The 27,950-nt window shown below is 28.4% G+C and overlaps 6 protein-coding genes and 1 long non-coding RNA gene across 14 annotated transcripts; 1 reads left to right on the top strand and 6 right to left on the bottom strand.

The window, feature by feature from the left end:
• Positions 1–352: 352 nt before the first annotated feature.
• cysu (Curly Su) lies at positions 353–8,727 on the bottom strand. 4 transcript variants are annotated; one of them, XM_035089735.1, is made up of 15 exons: positions 8,525–8,727; positions 7,180–7,926; positions 4,632–4,793; positions 4,453–4,532; positions 3,350–3,443; positions 3,037–3,228; positions 2,776–2,972; positions 2,460–2,712; positions 2,136–2,281; positions 1,628–2,002; positions 1,431–1,558; positions 1,144–1,346; positions 910–1,079; positions 723–831; positions 353–625 (listed from the first exon to the last, which is right to left on the bottom strand). In XM_035089735.1, the coding sequence occupies exons 3-15, from the start codon at positions 4,778–4,780 to the stop codon at positions 490–492; spliced, it is 2,232 nt and encodes a 743-aa protein (XP_034945626.1). In that variant the 5' UTR covers positions 4,781–4,793; positions 7,180–7,926; positions 8,525–8,727; the 3' UTR covers positions 353–489. The 4 variants fall into 4 exon arrangements, with proteins under 4 accessions (XP_034945626.1, XP_034945630.1, XP_034945628.1 ...); XM_035089739.1 differs by having other exon boundaries at positions 7,259–7,926; XM_035089737.1 differs by lacking the exon at positions 8,525–8,727 and adding an exon at positions 8,167–8,487.
• A 45-nt stretch (positions 8,728–8,772) lies between these two features.
• Positions 8,773–11,769, bottom strand: LOC118070973 (syntenin-1-like). 3 transcript variants are annotated; one of them, XM_035089888.1, is made up of 8 exons: positions 11,641–11,767; positions 11,277–11,563; positions 11,044–11,202; positions 10,706–10,798; positions 10,240–10,475; positions 9,993–10,146; positions 9,799–9,908; positions 8,773–8,830 (listed from the first exon to the last, which is right to left on the bottom strand). In XM_035089888.1, the coding sequence occupies exons 2-8, from the start codon at positions 11,328–11,330 to the stop codon at positions 8,779–8,781; spliced, it is 858 nt and encodes a 285-aa protein (XP_034945779.1). In that variant the 5' UTR covers positions 11,331–11,563; positions 11,641–11,767; the 3' UTR covers positions 8,773–8,778. The 3 variants fall into 3 exon arrangements, with proteins under 3 accessions (XP_034945779.1, XP_034945778.1, XP_034945781.1); XM_035089887.1 differs by lacking the exon at positions 8,773–8,830 and adding an exon at positions 8,865–9,640 and having other exon boundaries at positions 11,641–11,769; XM_035089890.1 differs by lacking the exon at positions 8,773–8,830 and adding an exon at positions 9,660–9,717 and having other exon boundaries at positions 11,641–11,768.
• Positions 11,770–13,383: 1,614 nt separating this feature from the next.
• On the bottom strand, positions 13,384–16,105 carry Sec6 (Exocyst complex component Sec6). Its single transcript, XM_035089937.1, has one exon. It carries the CDS (start codon positions 15,763–15,765, stop codon positions 13,519–13,521), a length of 2,247 nt encoding a protein of 748 aa, XP_034945828.1. The 5' UTR covers positions 15,766–16,105; the 3' UTR covers positions 13,384–13,518.
• Positions 16,106–16,182: 77 nt separating this feature from the next.
• On the bottom strand, positions 16,183–17,901 carry Prosbeta5 (Proteasome beta5 subunit). 2 transcript variants are annotated; one of them, XM_035089942.1, is made up of 6 exons: positions 17,665–17,901; positions 17,419–17,575; positions 17,120–17,332; positions 16,798–17,031; positions 16,610–16,726; positions 16,183–16,312 (listed from the first exon to the last, which is right to left on the bottom strand). In XM_035089942.1, the coding sequence occupies exons 1-5, from the start codon at positions 17,806–17,808 to the stop codon at positions 16,623–16,625; spliced, it is 852 nt and encodes a 283-aa protein (XP_034945833.1). In that variant the 5' UTR covers positions 17,809–17,901; the 3' UTR covers positions 16,183–16,312; positions 16,610–16,622. The 2 variants fall into 2 exon arrangements, with proteins under 2 accessions (XP_034945833.1, XP_034945832.1); XM_035089941.1 differs by lacking the exon at positions 16,183–16,312 and having other exon boundaries at positions 16,555–16,726.
• Positions 17,902–19,186: 1,285 nt separating this feature from the next.
• LOC118071007 (uncharacterized) lies at positions 19,187–23,666 on the top strand. The gene is made up of 4 exons (XM_035089936.1): positions 19,187–19,573; positions 19,705–19,871; positions 20,071–20,337; positions 20,408–23,666. Exons 3-4 carry the CDS (start codon positions 20,111–20,113, stop codon positions 23,586–23,588), a joined length of 3,408 nt encoding a protein of 1,135 aa, XP_034945827.1. The 5' UTR covers positions 19,187–19,573; positions 19,705–19,871; positions 20,071–20,110; the 3' UTR covers positions 23,589–23,666.
• A 187-nt stretch (positions 23,667–23,853) lies between these two features.
• Positions 23,854–26,273, bottom strand: BckdhB (Branched chain keto acid dehydrogenase E1 subunit beta). 2 transcript variants are annotated; one of them, XM_035089939.1, is made up of 9 exons: positions 25,941–26,273; positions 25,768–25,845; positions 25,495–25,697; positions 25,382–25,407; positions 25,252–25,324; positions 25,000–25,171; positions 24,596–24,741; positions 24,201–24,287; positions 23,854–24,103 (listed from the first exon to the last, which is right to left on the bottom strand). In XM_035089939.1, the coding sequence occupies exons 1-9, from the start codon at positions 26,083–26,085 to the stop codon at positions 23,963–23,965; spliced, it is 1,071 nt and encodes a 356-aa protein (XP_034945830.1). In that variant the 5' UTR covers positions 26,086–26,273; the 3' UTR covers positions 23,854–23,962. The 2 variants fall into 2 exon arrangements, with proteins under 2 accessions (XP_034945830.1, XP_034945829.1); XM_035089938.1 differs by having other exon boundaries at positions 25,252–25,407.
• A 486-nt stretch (positions 26,274–26,759) lies between these two features.
• Positions 26,760–27,854, bottom strand: LOC118071011 (uncharacterized). Its single transcript, XR_004690832.1, has 3 exons — positions 27,740–27,854; positions 27,393–27,610; positions 26,760–27,329 (listed from the first exon to the last, which is right to left on the bottom strand). It is a non-coding gene; the product is annotated as an uncharacterized lncRNA (long non-coding RNA).
• Between the last annotated feature and the right edge of the window lie 96 nt (positions 27,855–27,950).

The following is a 27,950-nucleotide window of genomic DNA, read 5'->3' as shown; positions in this document are numbered from 1 at the left end:
TGTCTCTGAAGTATTTCAATTATAATTAACTAGATGATCTTATGTAAAATGGATGTAAAATGATTACCAATAATTGGAATAAAAATTCTATAAAATGTGTAGGTGGTACATGTATTGATGAAACTCAAAGCTGAAATTTATTCTAGATTTTTTTTTTGATAAACTTTTTACCTTTTTTGTTGTAAAACCTACGTTTCAGCTTTAGTACAACTTTAAAAGAGTTATTTAAAAGTTTCTAGAAGTTGGTTGTTAACCAAAGGGCAGAGTCTTTAGCTGAGTTTAAATTCATGATTTTTAACGTGTCTTATAACAATGAAAGATATTTTTACAAAAAAATAACAAAAGAGTCAGCCAAGTAGAGATGTATTTATTTTTAAAGATAAAAAATTTCTAGAGATTGATGAAGATTAAGCTTTATGACTATTTTGATTTTATCAAATTATATTAAGAAATTACTATTGTTTGTAATTAATGATGAAATGTAGGGAGCTACGAAGTAGCGTAGGAAACATGTGCAGCTAAATTATTTATATAAGGAATATTTTGATTGCTTGGAACTATTTCAGCCCATTTGCTAAAGTCAATGCTTGGTAAGACCCCACTTCTACATGGAACTCTTGGATTACTGTACAAACAAATTATTTGATAATTATACATGAATTCAGAACAAACATCGTTAATAAAATATAATATTCAAGTTAAATAATATCAAAAATACATACAATTCGTGATCAGGAAGAATCATTGGATAAAGCTGTATCGTTTCTACGAGATCGGTATTATCACATATGATCCGAGCAAGTCTCATTTTCCGGATTTCATTTAGTTGATCTAATGATTAAAAGTTAAAAGACAATTATTTCCCCCATAAAACAGTAATTTATTTGATTATAAAAGTCTATTATTTACCAAGCGTAAACGAAGAGGGTTGATTAGGTAACTCATACCAAAACCGATCACCCCGGCGTGAATTACTAAATTGGGTAGCTATTACACATGAAAAGGTAGGTCCTAACATACTGCCAGGTAGTGGTCGTTCAGAAACACCCCCTGACCAGAGATCTATATCAGCCGGGTATCTAGAATAAAAATCATCTTATAACTTTTTCAAAAGCACAGAAATTTAAAGGGAGAAATATTTACTGAAATATTGAAGCGTAACGTCTAACAGTATCATTAGGCATAAAGCCTAAAAGGTCATCGAAAGTCTTTGCCACTGGAAGTCCACATAATTTTCTAAATTCCATATAACTTGGGATACCGAATTCCCTACCCCGTTGCATGTTGAAAGACACTAGATCCATTCCAAATTTCGCGCCAACTTTTTTAAATAAATGATTAGTAACCTGAAGAATCCAATTAAAGTTGATTAAAAAATAAAACTAAGAATAAACTCTACAAAATAGTATTTTAATAAAAAAACAGCTTACTTCCTGAGTGATTGATTCGTCCATCGCTTGAGCTACTTGATTAGTAAGTCCTATAAAGTATTCATCTATCACACCAGCACGATATAAATCCCATGGTCGACGGATTAAATCAGATAATCTTTTTGATGCTAAAATAATTTCGATGATGAATAAAAGATTTTAAGTATTTATTAAATAAAAATTTATTTTATACATACCAATATATGTATGACCTTTACTCCATCTTTCAACCACAGTTGGGAGTAGAGAATGACCAAATCGAAAAGCAGCCGCAGCAAAAGCATCAATTACACTGGGATCCACGTTTGGATCATATCCATCCCAATATCCGTCTTTACCAAGAATGAGACCAAATTTATGCATAGTTTCTTCGCCAAGGAGAATAGGTAGAAATTCATTGTATGTGACATGCTGTATTTCAGCTATTGTGATGCGTCGTGCTTCTTGGAATAGAGTTTCATCATCCCAATGTGGATTCACATTGATAAGTTCTTTAGCAATTTTATTATGTTCTCTAGCCATCAGAGTATGCATGCAGGTTAAAACTAATTGTTCATTAACACGAATTTCACCTATCAAAGTTTAAGAAATTTTTATTTCAATTTTATCTCTGATACTATTTTATATATTTATTGATATATAAAATATAATATTTTTATTGATTACTATTATTCAATAAAAGAATATTCAGAAAAAATACCTTACCAGCTTCAAAGCAGTACATTGAGCTATTGGGTCTAGTACATCCTTCATCCGGAATGTCAAGTTTCAGAGGAAGTAAATCCTTTAATCCATACTCAGAAAAGACCGGATTCATCCTTAAAAGACCATCATATCCCGTTCGAAGCTTCCTACAAAATAATTATTTTTATATCAAATTCAGAATAAGAAGTTCTTTTTGTAATGAAAATTCAGTACAAAGAAAAACTATATTTTATTTAGTTTAAAAATAAATCAAGTGTATAACTTCAACTTGTATTGAAGGAAAATAATGTCTTACGTCTATTTTATAATCGATGATGCACAAACCTAGCAAAGTCTTCAGAAATTCCGTAGATTGTATTACCATCAAGTACTCCAGTAAGAAGATTAAAAGGAATCCTAGATCCAAGGCGACAGCCTGGTCGTACTGCAGGAAATGCTCTGACGAAATTCTGACATCGAATTTTAAATAAACGATAAAAATAATCATCAGCAGGAATTTCTATTTCATAACAGTATGGATTTTTTGAATGTGGTGGACGATCACAACATTCTTCAGGATCATTACGATTTAAAGGATCTAAAAATTAATTAATGATGAAATAACAGAAAGGTAATGTTTACCGAAGCATTTGAAACATACCAAGTGGAGTAGCTGTAAGAGTATAATCATGATCCATAAACTGGCCCCAGGCAATAACCATGATTGTACCAGCGTGATCATGATAACCATGATCTGGATGCATAGTTCTTGACACAACTCGTGACAACGGTAGACGATCACCTGTTATTGACATTCTTGGTTCACTAATTCCATCCGCAAAAGCAGGTGGCATAATTCTATGAAAAAAAATTGTATTTTAAGAAATCCCATAGCTAAAATGTAAAAAATGGATTTTTTTACCTTGCAAAAGGAGCAAGTGATGAACCCCAATTCGGATGATCTGTATTAGTACACAGACCATCGAACCGACGATATTTTCCAGGTTTACATTCTACAGCTTTTAGAAATCCTGGGCAAACGTTGTGGATGAGCGTTTTTGAAGTATCGATTAATGGAAGACCTTTTTCTATCATATCTTTGGTTAACCCATACCTTTAGCGTTGAGTAATTAAATTAAGTTATTTCTCATTTTTTTGGAAAAATATTATTCCTCATAAATATGAAAAATAACACTCTTTCAATAAATGAGTATAAATCAAATAATATTACATACCTATTAGCTAATGTGGTAGAAATGTCTAGTAAAAGCTCTCCAACAGTAGCCAAGTCTTCAGCTCTCCATTTATCATTGTAGGGCTGAGCAACATCTAAAGTAATAGAAAAAGATATTTTGGTTCTTATCAAAGAAAACATTCTTAGATCATTCATCAAAAAATCCCATATATTTTTGATCAACATATCATTCAATATAACATAGTGCTATTAATAATAATCTGGTGACTTGTGAAAGAAAAACGTTAATAGTTAAAAAAGCACTGCTGTAATTATATCAGGATTAATGAATAATATTATAAAAAAAGACAACTAGCTTGTTTAAAAAATCTTGTTGAAGTTAATTATTTATCTGACGAGTAAATAAATAAAACAGTCCATTACCGTATGCCTAGCAATTAATAATTTACTCATTAAATGAATGACATGAAGTGACAGAATCTATAAAATATAAGCGATAAATCTAAACACTGTTTTTAATTGCAAATCAACATGGTAAGAGCTTCCTATCTTTCATGTGGGTCTGATTGGGTGATCCCCCTTTCTATCAGGTGATAGAGAGGGGTGAGCTAAGAGTCATCAGTGGGGGCCTGAACATTGGCCTTCCATGCTCTTGTACTTTTTCTTCTTCTTCTTCTTCTGTGTAGGACATTACCCCTCTCATGAAAAATACGGGACATCCATCCCTGTAAGTTGTGAGAGTCGTTAACCCTTGTAATCAAGCATTGTAGGAAGACCTTTCAAATTTGCACCTGGGAGGTGAAGAATCCCAAAAGAACACTCACAATTAAGTACGTAGATCTTAAAGGTGATAGGATTTGCAGGGTTAGTAAGAGGCTTTTAAATCTTTTTAGAAGACTGATACAAATGGATGGAATTAGAGTTATTACTGATGAGTAATTTTCGCAAAGGTCACGGAAATTTTTTTTTTTAGATTAAATATTTAAGATGACTCCTTGAGAAAGCTAATATGATTAAGTAATGATTTATTTTTATTATTTCTATAAATCATTATTTATGGTTATTACTATTTTTATAGTTTTTATAGAAGTTTTATTTAATAGTTATTAGTGTAGACTTTTATGTTAATACTATGATACCTACTGATTTTTTGAATTGCTTCGTGGTAAGCTTCATTAATAGCATCATAAGTAATACAATCATTTGTATCAGAAACAAATGGTCTAAAAAAAAAGATATTTGAATTAAACAATAGATATAAATATTCATTTGATGATCATTTTTAATATTGAAGAATGATTTATTTATAAATCAACACTTACAAATTTCCTCGAAGAAGATTATAAGTGTAGTCATAGGCATCAGTTTTTTTCGTTCCTTCTAATATAAGTGCACAATCATTTTTATTATATTCTCCACCGAAACTCCCGCTGACACTTAATGGTAGGAATAAAAAAACTGTAAATAACATTGTTGATGTTCATCTGAAATGAACATTTATATAAATTATACAGACATTAAATTTAAATTTATTTAGCATTAAAATTAATAAAAGACTGAAAGATGACAAGATCACATCTCATGAGGTATCATATCTATCAAAGATCCTTGACCATAATTAAAGTATCTTAATTAAAAACTTCTACAAAATTATATCAAAAATTAATATAATCTATGAATAATCATAAAATAAGTTTTTATTTAAATCAAGCACTCCAGATGAAATGAGGTAAATGAAAAAATATGCTAGGATAATTTTAGACTTCAGAACAAAGGTGACTGTTGCAATATTAATAATTATAAAAATGATAACTATAAGAATAAGGTGATTCATATGTAGGAAACTGGTAGTGAGAGTTACATGACCATGATTGTGGTGGATTATAATAAGAAAACAAAATAGAATATAAAAAAAAAAATCTTCAGCTAGTATAGTAGGTAATTCTAATAATAATATACTTATTATATAAAAAAAAGTTGGAATTATTAAAAAAACCGTGTGCATTCCAGGGATTTAAATATAGTCTATTCACTGATCTCTACATTTCTCAATAAAATGATGGAAAAAACCCATGTCTAAAGTTTGTGTAATTGAAATCAGAGCAGAAGGAATATTTAAATCGCATTGAAAGATGCTGATGCTGATGAAGATAATATCTCAGATGAACTAGAAACCTTTTAAGAATTTCCTAATGTTGATGAATTTCAGTGGCTATAGTTTCAATAAGTATTTCACGAAAATTTGCGAAATCCCTACACTTCTTTTTCAGATAGAAGATTGTTATATTTTTTCACTATAAATATATTTCCATGCTTGTTAATTTTAATTGACTTTTTTCAAAGTAACTGGTGTCGAATAACCTTGATTTAAATTTTCGAGACCGACATCAGATTTATTCTCAAGTTCGATTTATGTAACACCTTCTCGAGGTTTAACGTTCTTTCGCTCTTTGGCAACCTGATATTTCTCACACCACTTATTTTCATCGAGCTATTATTTTCAATATTTAAATTTTTATATAAGCCCAAGAATTATGATTTTAATATAATTTAGTGCTGAGTCTTCATACATCTGTTACGTACTGTGATGTGCTTTCACTAAGTAGATGCATGGAAAGCAGCTTTTTATAGTTAAACTTAAGCTTGAAATATAAAAAAAAAAGTTTTTCAAATTAATTTTAAATTAGTTATTTGAAAGATTTAAAAAAATTAAATAAAAATTGCTGTTGAATGGTTTTTTTTACTCCTCACAGTCAAAAACATTAACAATGAAAAACATTTAACGTAGAATGTAATTTTTTTTATTCACAATATTGTTATACTTGGACATTTAAGATGAAATACAGCATCGTAAAAAGAAAATGATGTCAACTCAAGACAATATGGTTGTAGTTTGATATAACAGTTATTAACACCACTGATTTTTTATCTAATATACATGATAAGTACTGTTGCTCAACAGAATCTATTTTATCTATTATAAAATACTAAAATAGTATAATTTATTGAATTGATTAGTTTGATAAACATCAGTTAACTATTTGTTCTTTTTAAAAAATGATATAAAACATTCTAATGTATGTACTTGAATTTATGTTGATTTTAAAAAAAATTAATAACATTAATAAACAGGATAAAATAATTCCAACTTTCAAATAAATTTTTATAAAATCATGTATTATAGAATGGTCATGAAAATCTGGAGTTTCCTTTCTTATTGATATTGAAAACAAGATAAAATATTTTACAACGGAACATATGGATTTAATTTACATAATTATTAATTTATTAATAAAATTATCAATAGCCATATCAATACAAATAATTAATGTATCCAGCTTTTATGCTAATATTAATTTATTATAATTGGCGAAAAGTAAATGATTGTAAAATTATTTATATCGTTTAGATTATTTTTAAAACACTATTTGCATTAGAAAAATCAATAACTTGAATAATTACGCTTACAACAAATTGGCGGGAAAGGCTTGATGTTTTATTAGACGATATTCTAAGTTAGAAGAATATATTTTTTACACAAAAAAAAAAAGATTAAAAATGGAAATTTTTTGATTGAAATTATTTCATTTTATAAAAAATTTAATATACAATTAATGATTAATCAAAACTATGTGTGATAATATAATTTTCATTCAACTAATGAAAATAATACAAGCTTTATTTCAACATTCTAATATAAAATTATAAAATGAAATTATCATGAAAATCTAATTAATCAAGTAAATAAAAATAATTAAGTAAATTAAAATTTTTAACTTCACTTAAAATTTTTTTGTTAATCATTAAAATAATTTTTTAATTCAAATAATACAAAGAGGGTAAAAAAATATTTCAGTATTATGTACTTACTCAGTAATAAAACAATGAATTTAAAAAAAAATCAGTAAATCCGTAGTATTTTTTTGTGTTTAATGAATTGGGAACTCACAAGAATCACTTGGATGAGTGGACGTAAAAAATAGTTCGGAATAAGGAGTTGAGCAAAGCGAGCAGTTTGAAGAAGCAAGTTATCAAATGAAAGTACAAATATCTTCGCTCTCTACTAGTTTCGCATACTGCCTATAGCAGTTTGATGTGGGTCACTCGTATTCTCCAGTCTCCCATTGATGTAATAAGTTGAACAAGACCATGATTCCCGGAGGGTGGGACGCGAAAGCTTTTTAAAGGAGTGAAAGGAATGGAAAAGCGGAATTGAATTTCATGACTCTCACCATTTTTGACTATATTGCTCCATTTTTTTAAATCGATTATTATTTTTTTAAATTATTAATATCTTTTATCTCTCAATGAAGATAACTTGTTTGGAAACTTTCTTTCGAATGTCAAAGAGGAATAATCATATTCTGAGCGAAGACTGAGTAAATATTCTGTATCCATAAATTACTTGATTAATTATTTAAACGTCGTCGTGAGTAAAGTTAAGTTAATACATAACAGTGAAGTAATCAATTACATCTCTAATGATTAAATTGCAAAATTCTTGATAAAAATCTCGTAAAGAGAACTCCAATATGGGAAAATATTCCTGGAAGCCATCACGGTTGGAGGCTGCAACGTGGAATGGAGAAGCCGGGTTCCACTATAAGAGCAGCAATCCTGCAAATAAATATACAAAGCAATGATAAATGATTTTTTCATTAACAATAGATGATTGATGTTCTTAATAATAAATAGCTTTGCGTAACTTTTTCACTATAAACAATAAGCGTTAAATGGAAATTGAAAAGACTGATGGTGCTAATTTTTTTTATGGCTATTAATCTTTTTATTAAAAAAAATTTATTTGTATTTATAACAACTTAAAATGTTCAAAATTTAATTCAACTATACCCTGACCTACACTTAGGTCAGATGTCCTTCATTTTAAATAATTTTTTTCAATTCTTCAAGCATCACTATTGTTTTTAATATTATGATTAATAAAAAAATTTTGTAACAGTTTTATGATGAATGAATTTATTTTATGATGCAATTATATGATGAAAACTGTATCATTCTTTTTGACATCATGTCATGAAAAATATTTCCGACAACTGAGCAAAGCCTTGAAAAAAAAAACTAGTTATACCACCATGTTATTTCAAGAAGCTAGATTGTATTTTAGCTATTATGTAAAAAAAAATATGTCACATGTATTTACTTCCGCATTTTGCTATCAAGATAATGATAATATTAATATAAAGATATATAATACCTGTAATTAGTACTTTCGTGGCACTGCTGATAAGGCACGTTAACAGGTATGATTATGAGGGAAGTTTTGCAACTCCAGAATAAACCGTTAATATTATAATAATGAACAGTATATATTCTTTTAAATAAACTATCTCTACATTTCTATAAATATATAGAATATCTGATACATATATAAATGGAATATAATTAGTCAATAAAAAAAAAAGCAAATGCAATTAATTTTTTGCATTCATTTAGTTAAAGAGAGTATTTTTATAAACTTGGTCCTGAGGGGTTCATTAATTTCAAAAGGCTGCCAGCCATGCTGAAAAAAAAATAATTAAAACAGATGAGTTATTATTGAATTCATGAGCAATTCTGTTGTAGTTTTATTGGCTAAAGTAAATATTGAGTTTGTTTGAAAACAACTTTCTTCATCACAGCTTCGGGTTTTCGCTTTTTGCTATTGAATATAAAGTAGATAAGATTTGCAATTCAAGCTCATAATTAACTCTACAGAATACGAGTAGTGTACTCTACTTAAATTTTCAAATAAAACAAATAAAAATCGATAAAATTTGAATAAAAATGAATAAAGTCAATTTCATATTTTTTTGTTGCAAGTCTTCCATACTGAGAAAAAAAATTTTAAAAATGAATATTTCAAAATACTTTATTCTGAAATATTAATTGCTGAAACTCTGAGCCAATTTCTTTGACTTTAAAAATTTTGCCGATGGGGTCTAGTTTTTATGTCAAGGAACAATAATCACTATAGTAAATGCCCGAGTAATAAGTGAGAGAAGTGACCTGGAAAAAGCTCACTGAGGAAGACACACACACAAGGCTAACTCGGTCGATAATAACAGGAGAGAGTACACAAAGAGAAAGAGAAATACAGCCCCAGATTACTATGAAAAAAACTCTTAAAGCAAATAAAATTCTTTTTCTCTGATAAATTTTTTCCTTAAACTACGATCAACTCCCAATTTTGACTTCTGTTTAATAATCTTCTCTTAAAGTATCATTCAATTTTAATCATCATCCCTACTAGTAGCCAAATCAACGTAAGATTGATGGCAGACTTATGTATTTTGGCCTAAGTTGGTCATTTACGTATGTATCTGCTGTCTCTCTGAAACAGACAGACACAAGATTTTCGTCAGAAATTAATGGTAATCTGATGCAGAACGGCAACAGACGTACATAAGTCTGACGAAAATTTTGATGTCAAGACTGGTTACTAGGGATGGATGAAATTTTTACTTTAAAATTTGTAATAATACTACTTACTTTTTCACAATATGTTCAAAGATGTAGGTTGGAATGACATTTATTATTACAGTATCAGAGCTTTTTTTTATTTCAGCCACTATGTCTTTATCTTTCAATCCAATAACATTCTAGAAACAGATATTAATGATGAATTGAAATTGGCCATTGATTAATAATAACATTAAAAAGTTAAAATAGCAAAAAATTATTACCTTTCCATTCACTTCCAATATTTGATGATCGGTGAGGAGTCCATTCTTGGCTGCTGATGAATCTTTCACAACTGAAATAATTTTTCCTTCTTTAAATTGAAAGCCTATTTGTCCAGAGCTGTCTTTGTGCATAACTATGGTGCGTTCAAAAGGTCTAGAATAATAAAGTAGAGGTTTAGTATGTATTGGCTGTTAGCTTTTTATATTTTTTACGATTTCTAATAACATTTCATCAAACTTTCATTACCTATCTCGCACGACTATCTTGATATTATTAGCCGGTGCATTCTGAAATATTTTATGAGCTTGTTCCATAGAAAATCCAGCAACTGATGTTCCATTTACTTCCAAGATCTGATCACCAAAGCGTAGCCCGCTCTGAATTGCTGGAGAGCCTGGGCTTACTAGACATACGAATATACCATTCTGTACAGCATGTACTCGTAATCCTATTTTTCCATCTTTATCCTTAGATAACGTCAACTAAAATAGAATAACATTAAAATATTATTTCAGAAAAAAAACTAAGCCAACTAAAGCAAAAGTTGACAATTTAGCGTAAAACAACTATTGGCACATGACATTTCATAAATAATTGATAGCTTTGTGAACGTAACAACAAGTTTCTACAGTCTTACAAAAACTGTAATTATATCATACCGTAAAAGGACCCAAATTAATGAGAATCCATTAACTAATCGTAATTAACTTACTTCTCTTATTCCATTATTCACTGGAGTTCTCTGTGATTCAATGAAATCATTTGACAGCGAAGCTTTTGTTGATGACGATCTAGATTTTTCAGACTGACGAGTTTATATTTAATATTAATTATCTATATTTTTTATTATATAATTTATTTTATGTAACTTATTTCCTGCTGGTATATTATAATGATAAGAATTAGAAAAGTAGAAATAATTTAATAATATTTCATACACAAAAAACATATCTATTGAAAATAAATGTCATCATTTGCATGTGTTTACTTTTACTGATATACCAGCTTAGAAAAAAGCACACCATATGAATATTATGCTATTATACAAACCAGTTCATTATCATTAACAGAATAAATTTCATTTTTAATTGATTCATCGTTAAGTGCCAAGCCCATGTAGTCATCTAATTGAGGGTACAAAGTTTTTTTGTCATTTATTGCACATTTTGGCACAATCGTGGGATACTGAGGAATTGGATTTATTTGCGTCTAATCATAAGAAAGAATATGTTAGTGATGATAAATATTGTTGTTATTTATAGATTGATTGGAAAAATACGTACTTTTTTAGTGTTATTATCTATTTTTAGATTCTCAAGAGATGGATAAAGAGCCATGTTAATTGAACAATTTCACAAAATTTTCAAATAGCCGTTCACAAATAAACTGATATTGTTATGACGCACGTTCTTTAGATAAAAATTAATATCAAGAAAAATGATGAAGCATCCTTTAATCAGTTTTCAAATGATAAACTTATGATTTTCTCTGTCTAGGCATACAACAATGGGTGTCATTAAACGAACACAAAAAATATCTATGATTTATTATATTTCAGAACTTAAATTCCCTAGTAAAAAAACAAATTATTAAATACAACGTAGCGACAATAAAATACTATGTAGTGAATAAATAATATGTAAATACGTTTTGTCAATTTGTGAAATTGATGATTTCCAAGTAAATCATTTCGATATTGTGAATTTAAAAAAAATCACTGACAAAAATGTTTAGAGTAGGAGATTCACCCACTAGCGTTCATGTTTTTCGTACATGCGCAAACAGGAGTTTCTTTTATTATTTTAAAAAATCCAATAATTATAAATATTTTCGTCGTCATTTCTTAAAAATGATAGAACAATAAAATTTATTTTCATCTGAGGAGAAATCTCTCGCTGAATTCTCTTTATATTTTATTATTTGCAGCAATTTTAGTGAATAATAAACTGCCATCTTTAAAAAACATTATTCGCGGGAGTTTTTGAACATAAGAAAAAATTTTTTATAATTTAATTTAATTAAACATTTAAAATACTTTTTAGTGCTATTTTATGAACTGATTTTTTTAACATCAACATACTTGTCAGTATTTCAAATAAAAGTATTTGAAATACTAATTTAAATACTTTTCACGGTATTTCAAATAATATTTGAGTACTGACAACAAAAAGTATTTGATAATTGTATTTAAATATTTCAAAAAAGTACTTTATTTGAAATATTTTAAATAAAATACCTTTTTCAGTATATATAATACACTAAATCGTTTTTAGTATGCAAAGTAAAATATCAATAAGGTACTCAATAAAAAATTTGCTAAACGTTGTACGTAACGCCGTAGCTTATACAGAAATTGTTGAAAAAATTCATCAGTATTTAAATACAATTACACTATTTATATTTGTATTTAAATACTTTCTGCTGTTATCTTAAGCAAGTATATACTTACTTTAAAATATCTATTTAAATTAGCTAGGCTGCATTTGTATTTGTATTTCAAATACTTTATGAATATTTGTATTTGTATTTAAATACTTTTCAAAAGGTATTTTGTACAAGTCTGAACATCAACATATTAAAAAAACATGACGGCTGCACCTCAATTGCGGACGAGGCCCAAAAATAGTGTAATAAAATGTCTCAGTTGCGGACGGGGTCAATTAGAAAATGGTCAGGTACCAAAACAGAGTAAGAAATTAGCCCTGTCTACAAAAAAATATGTCTCACCCTATAGATAAATATAACGCAAATTTGCATCCAAAAAATAAGATGGTTCTACAAAATTGTAGAAATTGGCAAGTTGATTCTGCTCTCAAACACTTTGGGGTATTACAGGAAGTGAAACGCTTCTACAAAATTGTAAAAATTGGCAAGTTGATTCTGCTCTCAAACACTTTTTGGAGGGGGTCTTACAGAAAGTGAGGCGTTTCTACAAAATTGTAGAAATTGGCAAGTAATCTTCCAACCAATAAGCATTACTTATTTTACCTACTCCTCCCTATTTTTAGATTTTTGTTCTTAGTAGGCGGAGATGACATTTAAGACAATGATCATAACCTGGATGGACCCTGTCCGCAACTGAGACGGTTTATTGCTTTTCGTCCGGTACTGAGAAACAGCGAACATGACAAATCTGATGAAAAATATTCCTTATTATCAAAATAATTGTTAATCAAATTGGTTGGTATGAGGAATTCGTTTCTGCAGCTATTTTGAAAAATGCTCATTTAATAAAATTTTACAATTAAATCATCAATATCAGTTCTAAGTGACTCAATTTCTGTTGTATCAAAAAATTAACGGAAAAACACTTAAGACAATATGTGGTATTAATTATATAAGTGGTATTAATTTATTAAACACTTTATTATAAAAAATACTTTTTAAATAATTAGTAGCTTTCTAAACATTTCAATCTTATCAATTATTAATCTTCATAAATATAATAATAGTTTACATCTACATCAATTTGTTCATCTATATAATGTTAATAATATTTTTACATTTAATTACATTTTTCGAAACTCAAGGCTTCCAACCAAGGAAACTGTCCTGAATAACAATATGTTTAAATATACTATTGGTAACAGCTTGGTGTGGTTTACGATTTCGTTGAGCTTCTAAAGTGTATAAAACTTTTTCTTTAGCTTCACTTTTTGGAATATCACCTCTCAAACTCAACAACCGTATTAGATGATCCTCAGTCATATCAGGATACTTCTCAACCAGTGAATGAAGATCAAGTGATAGAATTTCAGCATCTTCACATCGCAATACTTCTGCAAGTCGTTTGATGACTTCAAAAGGTGAGTCAAAATGTCCAATTTTTGATGCTATTTTGATGAAAAAATTTTTTAATTTATCAGCTTCAGTCATAATTTTTGATGTACAAGTTAAACATTCTTCATAAGTTTTTAGAGAGATTTTTCGTTGCAGCATAGCAGCAATATAACGTCTAGCGATTAAATTCTGTGCTTCATTAATAACATATTGAAAATTTTTCATCCTCAAATGATTATAATCTTGGAAATAGTCTTCTAATGTGACACAAATTGTTTCTACAGGTATTGAAGAATTTAACCACTTGGGAGTCAACAAATCTTGGAACTGTGGTTCTAGGTCTAAGAAAGACTCTTCTAACAGAATAGCAGCAGCTTCATTTCGCAGTTGTTGATACGAAGCAATTAAATTTTCGAATTTTACAGCAGCATCTTCATTAGCATTTGATACCCAATACAACTGTTTCATTTGTTGAGCTAATTCTATAAACTGTATACAATTATTAACAATAGTAATCATATGATGAGTAAAATAAGGAACTTGACTTCGATCTTCAAAGTGTTTAGCTTTAAATTCAATAACTGCTTGCCGATACATATATCCATATTTTGTCACCTGTTCTATAGAAACTACGAGCGCTTTAGCTGTTAAATCAGTGCTGATAGTTTTTGTTACTTGAAGATTTTGGTCAATCATTTGAAAAATAATTACAGGAGCTGATGTATGATAGTATACATCTTGAGTATTATTTTCTATTAAATGTTTACTCCACCAATCACTTTTTTCTTTTTCCAATGTTTTCTTCATCCAATCTTCATAGTTTTGACACATATTCTGTAAATATTTTTCTTGAAGATTATTTATAATGTCATTACTTAATAAAGGTCCAATTTCATCAACATTTACGTTCAGCTCAGGATGTTGCATTAATTCTGGTCCAGGATAAGTATTCATGACCCAAGCAAGTAATGAAACATATTCATTGCCTTCTAAACCATTAGCTATAATATTTTTTAAATATTGTGATAGACTTGTATGATACATTCTTACAAATTTGTTAACTATATCATATTTTGGTGGAAAACATGGACCACAAAGAGTTTTAACAACTCTCAAATCTTCAACAATCTTTTGTCGTATAAGTTCTAAATATCTTACCAACCACATTTTGTCATTTACACGTTCTTCAATCTGAGTACCTTCTATTTTTTCAGCTACTGATTTTTCTAAAATTTTCATTGCCATTTCTTTCCATTTTTTAGGTCGACCCGGTGGCACAAAATCACTTTGCCGTGAACGTAGTTCAGCAAACTGATCAGCTTTTTCTTCTCTTTCAATAATTCTTAAAACAGTAACAATCAGGGTTGGTTCTTTCCTCACAGTATTTAAAGTTCTACTCAATACTAATTCTATTTGTTTTCTCAGTAACTGTGACAAAACTTCTACATCTTCGAAATAAGCTTTTAACATTACTTTATCTGGACTTGATTGGTTAGGAGGCTTATGGAGTTCATAAAGTAAATCATCTCGAGAGTTTTCTAAATCCATTAGACATTGATGGGCATGTAAAAGTTTCCCCTCATTAATCCATTGTTTTGTCCTCTCAACACTTTCAGGAACAGTAAAAATATGCTTCAAATTCTCTTTGGCAGTAACATATTGTGAATGTCGCATATTTTCATCTTGAACTGGTTTTAAATCTTCATTTAATTTAAGTGCTAGGCTAAATGATTTTCCCATTAGATCTAATTCTGTTTTTACTAACTGAATTATTTCAAGAGTATTTTGAAGTTGATTGAAACCAACCCTAACCCCATCAAGTTGACTTTGCATAGCTGTTTTTAACATTGTATCAACCGAAGCTTTTTTACGGCCAATTCTCCGTTTATATTGTTCAACTTTTTCCAACTGCCCCGGTCTTTGGAGCATGTTGTTTATGTGTTTTGTTGCAGTGGCCTTAGCCTCCTCTTCCAGAGCTTGCAAATCGTCCATTATTGTCTTAATGACTATTTCCACAACTTAATAAAATGTATTGCACAGCATAAAGTTTAAATTATATTTATAATTCAAATTTATTTCATATATTTATTAGCGATTTTATCTAAACTAGGAAGTTTATGTCAGATTGTGCATAAAATGCCTTGGTGCAAAACTTTAATCCCCACTAACAATCTTTCATTCGGTGTACACTTACTGTAGAAAAAAGTGGCTTTTCAACCAGCTGCACTGTTCAACAGCGATTTTTACTGTTGTCAACTAACTATAACTACTTTTAGTGTTGTTTTTGAAATTGTTTATCAAAAATTATCATTTCATTGTGATCATTAAACCTGAAGAATGTTTTTTAATCACTGTTGATGATCATTGAAATATTTAAAAGAATAATAAAATACTAAATTTTCTGGAGGATTTAATTCATTGAAAAATTATTTATTTTTAAAGTAATTATTAAAGAAGAGATGGCAGATGATTCCACTGCTTCATCCGCATCATTTTATGATCCAGAAAAGAACTACTCTTTTCAAAAATCTCGTTCATACTGTCAACAAATTAAAGTGGTTTGTTTTTAAATGTTTTTTATAATATATATTTTATTACTTGCTTTATCACAATGTCAATTCATTACGAATACATTTTTAAAATTTGATTATAGAATATGCAGGAAATAGGAGAAGCTGCTAATGATGTTCTAAACGATATGGTTAATATCAAGAAAAATTTAATGGTTGTTAACAAATTATTAAACGCCGTTAGGTCAGGAACGACACAATGAATAAAAACTTTTGATATATAATATGAATATTTTAATAAAAATTTTATTTTAGTTGATACATACATAAATTGTATTTTTACTGATTAATACTCTCTTCTCTTTGTTGTTGATATAAATAATGAAGATCTTTACAATCATCATCAGAAATGTGAACCCATCCAGTTTCTTTCATGTGATAAACTAAAAATATATATAAAAATTAATAATTATTATCAATAAAGAAAATCCAAAGAATTTAAGAAATACTTTACCTCGAACAATTCCTCCAGAATAGGCATCTCGATGAGTAGCATGATAAATAGCACGTCTTCCAAGATCATAAGCTTCTTCATCTGTTAAATCCCAACGATAACCAGAGTCCAATACACCAAATGCATAAATCGAACCTGAACCAACACTAAATACTTTTCCTGGAGTTCTAGTACCTTCTGAATCAACATAGTAAAGACCTGGCCCACGTTTGTCCCATCCAGCAATCATCATACCTATTTTAATTTGTATAATAATTTAAGTTTATTTCATTCATCATAGCTTAATAATAATCATAATTTTTTTGTTCAATTCTCTCTTTACCCATAGATAATCCCATTCCTTTATAATTGTAAACCATGTTGGACATAAGTTTACTTGCAGCAGCAACAGAAATACGTTCTCGATTTCTCAATTCATACATTCGACATTGTTTAGCAAGTACTCTATCCCAATAAACACAATCTGCCGCACCTCCAGCAAGAGTTCCAAGTAAATAATCATTTATTTCTACTATTTTCTTCATGCTCTGAGAACCTAGTAAATTAAAAAAACCAAATAATTCAATACAATATTGACAGTAATTCTATAATTAATAGTTGATAATAAAATAGATTAATTACCGATAAATTGACCACCAGTAGCTCGTGAATCAACTGCTAAAACAACTCCTCCTTTGAATTGAAAACCAAGAGTTGTAGTTCCATGATCGAATTTTATGCTGATTTTTTCTGTACTGTCATTTGTTGTACTCGGAAACTGGTTGACATTATCAGCTTGCTAATAGAAATTGAAACATTAAAAAATGTTACTTTTCATGACCATTTGATACATGATTTGCAAATTTTGATAGACGGGGATGTACTTACAGGGAAAACAGGAGGCATTGCTAATGACACATTGTTTGTGAAATTGTGAACATAATTTGGAATACCATTGTTCAAAAGATCATATTCTTTTGAATGATTGAAATTAACAATAGAATTTATACCACAAACTTCGGCAAGAGCCATGGTTCGGCTTATTCGGAATTTCAAGTATCAAACAAGAAGAATGTTCACTGACAAACCTGCCTATGCAATGAAACTATAGTAAAATTAACTTGAGAGTCATTTTCGATCTATAGTGGGAGACACGTGGTTGTAGCTGTATTCACAGTAGTGGGGAGTTGATTCTTGAAGTGAGCTGCTATAGCACACATGACGAAAAACATTACATGAGAATTAGTACAAAAAAACTCCTTTATTGTTACCTATACTCAAAACATGTGGCAACGGTATAACCTTACTAAATATTTTAGTAAACAAACCGATTATTCACCTTTACCATTTACAAAAATGATGAATTAAATAAAATCCATAATGGGATACGTTCCAAAATGTATAAAAAAACCTAAACTTAAGAAGAAAAATAAGTGTCGTCGAGCTAATAATCGTAAGAATAATTTGAAATCAAAGTTGAATCCAAAGATTCATAACAAAGTTCCTTTTTTGATGAATCAAGTTAATAACGCTACTATGTCAGCTGATAGTTTTTGGAAAAGTTATGAGGCTTCACAAAAGTGGATACAGAAGTATATATTTTATATTCAAAAAAAGTTATTTGTTGATATTCAGCTAGTTTATAATTTTATTTTTTTCTAGGCACAATGTCGCGTGGTGGCAATCAAAATGTATAGCTTTGGAGAATGAAAATCGTATACTTCGAGAAAAGTTGAGAAGTCTGACGGAATCTATTAATTCAGAAAATAATCCAAAAACAACTGATCCAAATTATGATTATACGAACACTGATGCCTACCAACATGATGTAAATAATTGTGATTCCACAAAAAATGATGCTTATCAATACGACGAGAACAATTATGATTACACAAATACTGATGCTTATCAATATGATCAAGATAATTATGATTCTGCACAAAATGATGCATACCAATATGATGAGAATAACTGTGATCCAACAAATACTGGGACCAACTATTATAATGAAGATAATTATCACTTAGCAAACAATGCTGATGAGTATTGTGGTGAAGAAGCTGAAAATGAAGATGAATTAGTATTTGAAGTTGATGAGAATATGATGAAATTTTTGGAACAAAGTTTTCGTTATAAAATGAAGTTGAAACAAGGACAAAAAATTAACAGCATTCCATGTAATGGAGAAGAAAATGATACAGAAGATCTAGCCCAAGGTCCATCAACTAGTAATAATGATACTGAAGTTGATAATGCAAAATTATTATATGGTTCTGCTAGCTCTCATATTATGAAAATGGAAAAATCATTAAAGACATCAGCAGATCAGTTTAAAAATTGTCCAAAACCACATTACTGGCCAAATATTCCTTTTCACTGATACATGCTCATTTGTTTTTGTGATGTAAATTTATCAGTTTAAGTGAAAAATATGAATGAATGAATATAGAGTGTATTTTAACTTAACTATCTATCTTAAAAATAGTTATTTTTCATAAACATCTTTGTATGCATCAATTTAAAATTAAAAATAGTAATTAAAAAAAAAATCAACAAATGGCGCTAGTTGATATTTTCCTAGGGACCCTAAGTTTTTTTGGAGTATCTTGTCAGTTTTTCTTTTTATTAATGCTTTTACCATAACAATGTTTTTTTTACTGCTTGATTGTTCAAAAAGTTAAATTAACACACATTGATTGTTCAATCCCAATTTGAAACAGGTTATACCATTAAATTTAGTGCACTGGAGTTTAAAATGCTCATTAAATTAAAGAGACCTGAAATACTTAAATTTTAGGTATGTTATTTTCCTCATAAAACATTAAAAATTTAATTTTATATATTTTTCTATCTTACTCATCTATTATCTCTCTTTATTTTGTATATCTCTGTGGATCAAATATGGCTAACTACATTAAATCTTTAAAGGGATGGACATTGTTGTATACTTGGCGTCGTTAAAGTCTACATACAAATCTTGTTTTGTTATTAAATATAATTGTTTATACCTTCAGTTGTTTTTCACAAAATACAACTATGGTGAGAAACATAATTAAATAAATAATCATCATTTAGGAGCAGCTTTTTGAATGAAGGTATGTATTTATTATGACTCAAATTCTTGTTTTGAAATCAATAAAAAAATACACATATATGTTAGTTTGATTCTATAATATATTTTATTGAAAGTACAATGACTATCTTAAAATTAAAAAAGATTTATTGTGTTTAGCTTAGTACTTCAATTTATTTCTATCTATACTTATTTATTGCTACATTTTTCATTTTTTATAGAATTTTTTCAATTTTGAGAGTGTTTTCAACCTCTTTTCCAATGGCAAAAATCGATAATAACTTACCTAATTTATTAAAGAATAAAAAACTTCCAAAATTAAAAAAAGCTCGCAAATCAGCAATGAAATGGAGTCAACAGTATTTTTCTGCTTTGGAAGAAACTTTATTGACAATTACAAAAAATAAACCTGGTATTCTAATGACAAAATCATTGAGAAAAAAGAGTAATTTGCATCACATCTATCGTTGTGAACAATGTGGTGACAGGTAACAAATGTTATAAAATTCTTGTCGTATATTTAAGAAATAACACTTCAATCGAAAATGATGTTTGCAGCTTCCATTTTCAAAGCAGTTTAAAGGATCATCTAACGAGATTTAGCTGGATCATGGGTTATTGGTACAGACATTGTTCCTCAGTTCAACGTAATATTAATGAACCTTCATGTAGTGTGAAAAAACCAAATGAAAAAGTGTTAGCGACAACGAACAAGGAAAAAATTGATGAAATTCAAAAAGATGGGTCGATATTGATATTCTATAATCAATGTCAATTTTTAAGACATTTGAAAAGTCATAACGTTAACTGGGTAGATGCAAATAAAATCATGATGATGCCTTTACCACTTGACATCCAACCAGATGAGTATCCTCAAATAGAAAATGTAAGTAAAATTTTGATGAAATATATGTTTTTACACAATATTCATATTATGGACTGGCTACGACTGAAAAAGATTAACTTTAAGTGGTGGAAAACTGATAAATTTGATAAAAATCCTATTGCTGACATACTCAATGAATGCAATATTGACTATGTAAATAATGGTATGATAAATCAGGAAGATTTATTTAAGAATAACTCATGCATTTCAAATGCAATGAACTATATTAGTAAGACTGAATCCGGTGATGATGAATCACTACACTTGGATCAAATAAATAATTCCAGCAATCATTGTACTGAATTAACTACCTATAAACCAATAAAAAAGAATGGTACAAGTTTTTCCCATTGTTCTAGTAAGAAACAAAAATATATATCCTTCGAAAAGGCTATGGAATTGAAAAATGTCGATTTTAACATTAGAGTAAACATGAATGAAATCAAAAGTAATCAATTATTTGATTTCCATCATATAATTTCTAGCATTATTGCATCAACAACGAATCAAAATAATGTACTTTTGAAACTATTTAATCCTGATGTTCCATTTGAATCAGCGATAAAAATAAATTTTTCATCACAGCCAAAAATAACTATAAAAATTGATCCAATGGATACTAAAGGATTTTTGATAACTCCTAAATCTAATGTCGTTGATACTCTGATGCACATCATATCTATAATTAATTCGACTTCAAAATTGAATCAAATAGATAATACTCCATGTTGCATCAAATCTGTATTAGCAAGAACGAATTCATCAATCGCACAAGATTATATCAAACAACTTGGAAGCAGCGGTTCAAAAGACAGAGAGCAAATTTTAAATGGAAAATATCGACAGGTACAATATCAAAGTCTGCATAAAGAAGATAAAAATCATTCACAAACAATAATTAAACGAGTTAACTCTGTTTGTGATAACAATGAATTAAACAGTAAATTTAATTTGTTGTATCATGATTGGGAGTCAAACGTAAAAAAATTTTCTTGTGAAAAATGTAATGAATGTAAAAAAATGAAGAAACCAAAATATTATATTATTGGAGTATCTAAACCAGCTGAAAATGAGTCTGACTATTGTCAATGTTATAACTATGTTTGCCATTTATGCAGTTCAAAACAAGGTAGTGCTTTACGATATGAATCACATTTAAGACTCCATAAAAAAGAAACTCCATACCAATGTCCAGAATGTTTTACGTCATTTTCATCATTTGATCAACTAGAAAATCATATTTGGACGTATTGTAATCATGTTATTATGCAACAATTTTATTCTTGCAAAATTTGTAAAACGAATGAATTTTGGACTCCTGAAAATACATCGAAACATTATGTTGAGCATCATGCAAAAATTGTAATATATTGTAAAATATGTAGAAAAATTTTTAATTCTTTTATCGATTATCAAGTTCATAATTCTAAGAAACATATTTCAGTGATACAATTGGCTAATATTGCCAAATATATCAAATGTCATGTTAGTAAACGCTTTATAAAACCGGAGCTTTATCATTTTCATGTTTTGTCTCTTAATACAGTTGAAAAATATACTTATTACACTTGTCCATTCTGCTTATTTGCGGTTAAAGATGCCAATCGCAATAAAGAGATTATTCAAAAACATATAATGTACTTACATAAAAGAAATCCTTTTGGAAATAATTTTTATTTAAGATATAAAAATGAAAAACCACAAGGAATAGTTGAACGTAATCGAGTATTAAATATCAAAGATATTATATTATTAAACATAAAAAATACTATATCGATGAATATTTCAATCGAAAAGTATTTTATTACTCATGAAATAACTGATTTCAAAAAAATGCTAAATACACTGTATAATTTAAAACAGGAATATTTGCAATATGTAGAACGGAAGTGGAATAATTCAGATAAGTTAAATAATGAAGCTCAGATAAGCTCAATATTTACTGAAAATCTAAAAAGTTTACAACAAAAGAAGATTATAAGCTGGACAAAGAGAAAATATTTGAATAAGTTTAATATAGAACAGTCAAATAAATTCAATCATTCGAATATGAAAGCCAAACAAGTACTTCCATCAACAAAAAGAAAGACGAGAAGTAACAAATCTAAACGGATTGCTTTAAATGGTCCGACAAATTATAATGAAGTTCCTATCAATTATAAATGCCATTTATGCGGAATGTTAATAAATACTCATTGGAACGTACTGAAAAATCATTTTGATAATAACCATTCAAAAAACTATGAACTAGTCTTTATAACTCCAAAGTTATTAAAAATTTCACCAGAAGATATGAATGCTGAACTGATGAAAAATGAGAAGAAACGTAAATCAGACTTGATTGCATATACAGCAAGAAAAAAAGCACGTTATGCTTTTAAAAAATTATCTGATCAATCAACCTCATCAAGTTCAGGTTTATGTGTACAAAATGAATTTTTAGAAAAGACAGAAAATAATCTCAATTGTAAAAAATGTCTTCAAAGTTTTAATAATATAGACATGTTGCACAAACATGTTGCTTCCAGTCATCGAATCCAAGGACATTTTCTTATTTGCTTAGAATGTGGAGAAAATTTTGTTGCTTCTCCAAGTTTACAAATGCATCTAAAAGCTTTTCATGGTGTTGACGACCCATTAACTTATATGTCTCGAAATGCATCTTATGTTCTTAATGTTACAGACGAAATTGAAGAGCAAGATAGAATAACAAAATTTAATCAATGTTATGTTTGTATGGCTGTATTTGAAAATAAAGCAGCCGTCGACAAACATTTACGCGTTCATGGAATGGCATTTTTAAATCGAAGACGAATCGAAACACAAAATGCTCTGAAACATTATAAAAAATAACAATAATTTTACATTAAAATTATGAAGAAAATTATTCCAATATACAATCTTACTTAACAAAATTAAATTCTATCTTTATCAAGGGATATTTAAATACTAAAGTAGTATTTACACAATTTTTTAATATTATGTATAAAAATTTATCCTTCATTGTGCTTAATGCTTATCTAATTTATATTACATTCGTTCATTGTATATATGAAATTTATTTATAGAATATATGTATAAATATTGTTACATACAAAAATATTGAAAGTGTTTTTCTTTTAAAAATGAGTAAACCACAATTACTACCTAAAGAAATGACTGAATAATAATTGATAATTATTTACATTTTTTTTACAAAAGAGTATTTGAAGGAAATTTTATTTATATTAATATTTAAGAGTTTTTTCAATCACATTAAAACAACGCCATTTATCTGGCAAATATAGAGGTTCATATACAAGTGGAAATGGGGTATCCCAACCAGTTACTCTTTGAATTGGTGCTTCGAGATTCAGGAAACATTTTTCCTGTAATATCAATGATTAATAGATTTTAATTGATTAAACAGAAGATTTATTTTATTAATAATCCTACTATTAGTTACATAAATCCAGTAAATCATACCTGAACAACAGCAGCAATTTCACTTCCAAAGCCATTAGTTAGTGGAGCTTCGTGAGCAATGACAACTCGTCCGGTTTTTCTTACTGACTATTATGACAAATCACAAAGATTATTATTTTTGATAAAGTAGATACACTATAAAATAAACTAAACTTTAAGTTTCAGTACTCCAAAAGTAAAAAGTTGAGCATGTTTTTTATGTAGATTGATTTATGGTAGTTAATGGCTTTAGCAAATTCAATTTAAAAAAAAAAAAAAATGTCCCATAGTAAAGTAAATTAGCTCAAGTGCAGTTCCATGTTTCGGAAAAGAAACTGGATTTAATCTCAGTCATAAATAATGATCTTAAAAATAAGAGATGGACCTTTAAGTAATAATATTACGAAATGATTTACCTCACATACTGTTTCTGTATCCCAGGGAAGAATTGTCATAATATCTAAAACCTCACAAGTTGCTCCAATTTTTTTTTCAACGAGATCAGCTACCTCTAAAAGTACATGAACTAAAGTACCCCACCCTATTAATGTTATAGAATCTCCTGGAACATAAAATTTAATCAATTCGATTAAAATCTAATCTAGATTGGCACAATGTTATAATGCTAATCCTATTCGATTTTATGAAGGCTCTAGAATTCGTCAGCCATTGACTCCGATTATGTAAAGCTTATTTACTAGATTTTCCCTGAATAAAATTAAGTAAAATTATTTTCGATTTTTTTAAACCGACAAATAATATGTTTGCTGAAAAATTGAAGGTAAATTATAGACAAACAAAAAATGATTAGTTTGTAAACCTTTTCTAACGACTTCTGCTTTCCCCAATGGTATTTTAAAATCTTCAAGTGGTACCTGATCCGATGTTGAACGATAAAGAACTTTTGGTTCAAAAACAATACAAGGATCAGGCTCTTCTGCACAACTCAATAATAATCCTTTTGCTTGAATAGGTCCACGTGGCATCACAACCTAGGATAAAAAAAAAAATTCAAACTTTCACTTGATTTATGAACTTAGTAAAAGTTTTTAAAGCCTTTGAACTTTCACACCTTAAGCCCAGCAGTATGAGCGAAGTAAGCTTCTGGGCTTTGAGAATGATATAGAGCTCCATGACCCACTGCACTACAAGGTGTTCGAATGGTTAATTTCCCACAATCAAACATACCGCCACTACGATACCTCATTTTTGCAGCTTCATTTATCAACTAGTCATCAAGGCAATGCTTCAATTTTATTTATAATGAAATATTTTAAGAATATATAGAAATTAAATATAATTATTAACCACTTACTTGATCTAAAGCAGGAAAGATATAGTCTGCAAATTGTATTTCACCAATACTAGTAATTCCTTGATTTGCTAACCCAATACCAAATCCTACAATTCCTTGTTCTGAAAGAGGAGTATTAAATACTCGATCATTTCCAAAACGATTTTTAAGGCCTACTGTGCAACGAAAAACTCCTCCAAATGCAACATCTTCACCAAAAATCACTAAAAATGAATTCAAAATAAAATGATCAAATGTTCAAGCAGTTTCCATATGAAGAAAATATTTATTTACCTGAATTTGAATCTTTCTCAAGTATAATCTCAAGTGCATTATTAATTGCTTGGTACATGTTCATTGTTTTTGTTGTTTCTTCATTTTATGTTAATAAATTGTCATTTCATTGTAGAACAAAAAAGCATATTAATTAAGATTAATAACAAAATAGCATTAATAATCATAGATACCTTCATTATGTATTTTTTCATTGGTTGTTGCTACTGAATGTAATTTTTTTTTATAGAATAAAGATCCATAAATTATTCGCGGAAATTCCATCAACTTTATTTGAGAATTAAGCTGAGAAAACGTGCTTAACTTATTGAGAAGCATGTTTAACAGATACTGATATAAACAGTGTTGATAAGCGCCGCCTTTCAGTAAGTTGACGATTAGATAATTAACATATAATAAGTGATTCAATTTGAACTCTGTATCTTTCAACTCTATAGATACTGAACACTAAGTAACGCATAATTATGTATGTATATGTTATGACAAACAATTTGAATATTTTTATGGATAAAGTTATACGTCAGAAGCTATTTAACATTCAAATAAAAAATTGTTTGTCATTTTAATATTTTCTATCATAATGTCGATAATATTTTTTTTTTATTTTTCGTTAGTAGCACAACGTATATTTTTTCGTTAAATATTATCCTATTCAATTGATAAAAAAACCGTATGACTGCGGGTAAGATACTAAAAATAGCGATTAAAGAAAGGTTGGAAAACAATTATCATCATTCGAAGTAATAACTTGATAATCACATAAAATACAAGTTGTAAAACTTTGTATCAAATCTATTATATACCTGTTTTATGAGTATGATTAAATAACAATAATTATTAGTTTACTAAAATTTCAAAATGAAAAATAACGTGTAAAATTGGGGGTTTTTTTAAAGCAATAAAAAAATGGCTCTCTATTTCTAGTTAAAAGTATTATTTCATTATTTACTAAGATTTAAGTTATTATTTGCAAGCTTTATTACAGAAAATAATGAAATTTAATATATTCTTGTAATTAGCATTATTATAATGAAGGAAAAGTGATTTATTAGTAAGCCTTAACTTCTTAACTGAAGTAAAGACCTCTTTGACCTCCTGCTAAACTCAATACTACCAGACCGAATTTGAAATATTAAATATCTTTTCTTTTTATCATAAAATTATCTTTAATGATACTATCTTTTAATTTGATAACTATTATTAATAAGTGAAATATATCACTTGATAAATTTTCTAAAAAAGATTAAAGAATGAATTCATTTAGGAATTGTCATCTTACTTTTGATTGATAGTTCAGCCAGATAACTATTTAGCACAATTAAAAAACTTTAATCCTCTGCATTTGTCTTCAAAAGGTTCCTTTATTTCCTGTATCAAGTCTCTAGTACAAGCTGAGAATCATTGATAATTATTAAAGCAGTTTCTCTTTATTTTGTTAGTCTTTTCATTGGGTTATGATAATAGCAGTAGATGAATAGCACCAGTCAAAACCATATCTCATTTTCATACCTTCCTGGTTGTATTTTGACTTGAACTTGGAATCCCATTGTCTCTTTTATGACCTGAAAATGTACCGTGTCATTTTTACTGTTTCAGGATTATTCGGTATAATAGTTCAGTTTTACCCAGCTTGATGTACAGCGATAAGGATAATTTGAGAAAAGGGTACCCGGTACTCATGGCAACTCCATGTTATACAACTTTCTGCAAGATAAGATAAGATAAAGTGAACATGCATTTTCAGGTGATAATTACCGCAAATCGAAAAACCCTGAATGAACAACTTCCTTTTTATTTAATTGATATCTCGATTTCAAATGGGAATATCCCAACAATTCTTCAGCTGTAAACAATTAAATTCAATTAATTACTAATGCTATTACTGAAACATAAAAATCAAGTTTTTATATACCACAAAGTGTTTATTATTATTTAAATTGAATTATTATTATATTTAATTCATTCTACTCACATTAGCATTATAACCTCTTCTTCAGTGAATGTTAATAATTTATTTATATTTTTATCATGTACTATAATTAAAACTATGTTAACAGCATACATTATTCATAGTAAAGAGAAATGAATGACATTAGTAATAAATAATTTTTTTCAATACATTTATTATTTGTTATTAAATTTGAATTGATAAATTGCAATTTTACTGCAAAACATTAAATAGT

Source organism: Chelonus insularis, unplaced genomic scaffold (assembly GCF_013357705.1).
Source record: "Chelonus insularis isolate UGA/USDA-ARS -01 unplaced genomic scaffold, ASM1335770v1 contig_70_pilon, whole genome shotgun sequence".
Lineage (NCBI taxonomy): Eukaryota > Metazoa > Arthropoda > Insecta > Hymenoptera > Braconidae > Chelonus > Chelonus insularis.
The sequence above is the reverse complement of the archived record's forward strand: the minus strand, read 5'-3'. Positions and strand labels throughout refer to the sequence as shown.

Excerpts from the sequence above, each read along its gene's own strand:
- Sec6 (XM_035089937.1), bottom strand. The coding sequence starts at position 15,765 with ATGGACGATTTGCAAGCTCTGGAAGAGGAGGCTAAGGCCACTGCAACA.
- BckdhB (XM_035089938.1), bottom strand. The coding sequence starts at position 26,085 with ATGCTTCTCAATAAGTTAAGCACGTTTTCTCAGCTTAATTCTCAAATA. Across the intron at positions 25,846-25,940 it reads TGAAAAAATACATAATGAAG|AAACAACAAAAACAATGAAC; the intron begins GTATCTATGATT and ends CATAAAATGAAG. Across the intron at positions 25,408-25,494 it reads TCTTTCCTGCTTTAGATCAA|TTGATAAATGAAGCTGCAAA; the intron begins GTAAGTGGTTAA and ends CTTGATGACTAG.
- LOC118071007 (XM_035089936.1), top strand. The coding sequence starts at position 20,111 with ATGGCAAAAATCGATAATAACTTACCTAATTTATTAAAGAATAAAAAA. Across the intron at positions 20,338-20,407 it reads TGTGAACAATGTGGTGACAG|CTTCCATTTTCAAAGCAGTT; the intron begins GTAACAAATGTT and ends TGATGTTTGCAG.
- Prosbeta5 (XM_035089942.1), bottom strand. The coding sequence starts at position 17,808 with ATGGCTCTTGCCGAAGTTTGTGGTATAAATTCTATTGTTAATTTCAAT. Across the intron at positions 17,576-17,664 it reads CAATGCCTCCTGTTTTCCCT|CAAGCTGATAATGTCAACCA; the intron begins GTAAGTACATCC and ends AATTTCTATTAG. Across the intron at positions 17,032-17,119 it reads AGGAATGGGATTATCTATGG|GTATGATGATTGCTGGATGG; the intron begins GTAAAGAGAGAA and ends AAATTAAAATAG.
- LOC118070973 (XM_035089887.1), bottom strand. The coding sequence starts at position 11,330 with ATGGCTCTTTATCCATCTCTTGAGAATCTAAAAATAGATAATAACACT. Across the intron at positions 11,203-11,276 it reads TAGATAATAACACTAAAAAA|ACGCAAATAAATCCAATTCC; the intron begins GTACGTATTTTT and ends TCTTATGATTAG. Across the intron at positions 9,909-9,992 it reads TATTGGAAGTGAATGGAAAG|AATGTTATTGGATTGAAAGA; the intron begins GTAATAATTTTT and ends ATCTGTTTCTAG.
- cysu (XM_035089735.1), bottom strand. The coding sequence starts at position 4,780 with ATGTTATTTACAGTTTTTTTATTCCTACCATTAAGTGTCAGCGGGAGT. Across the intron at positions 832-909 it reads ACCCTCTTCGTTTACGCTTG|ATCAACTAAATGAAATCCGG; the intron begins GTAAATAATAGA and ends TTTAATCATTAG. Across the intron at positions 626-722 it reads ATTCTTCCTGATCACGAATT|TAATCCAAGAGTTCCATGTA; the intron begins GTATGTATTTTT and ends TTGTTTGTACAG.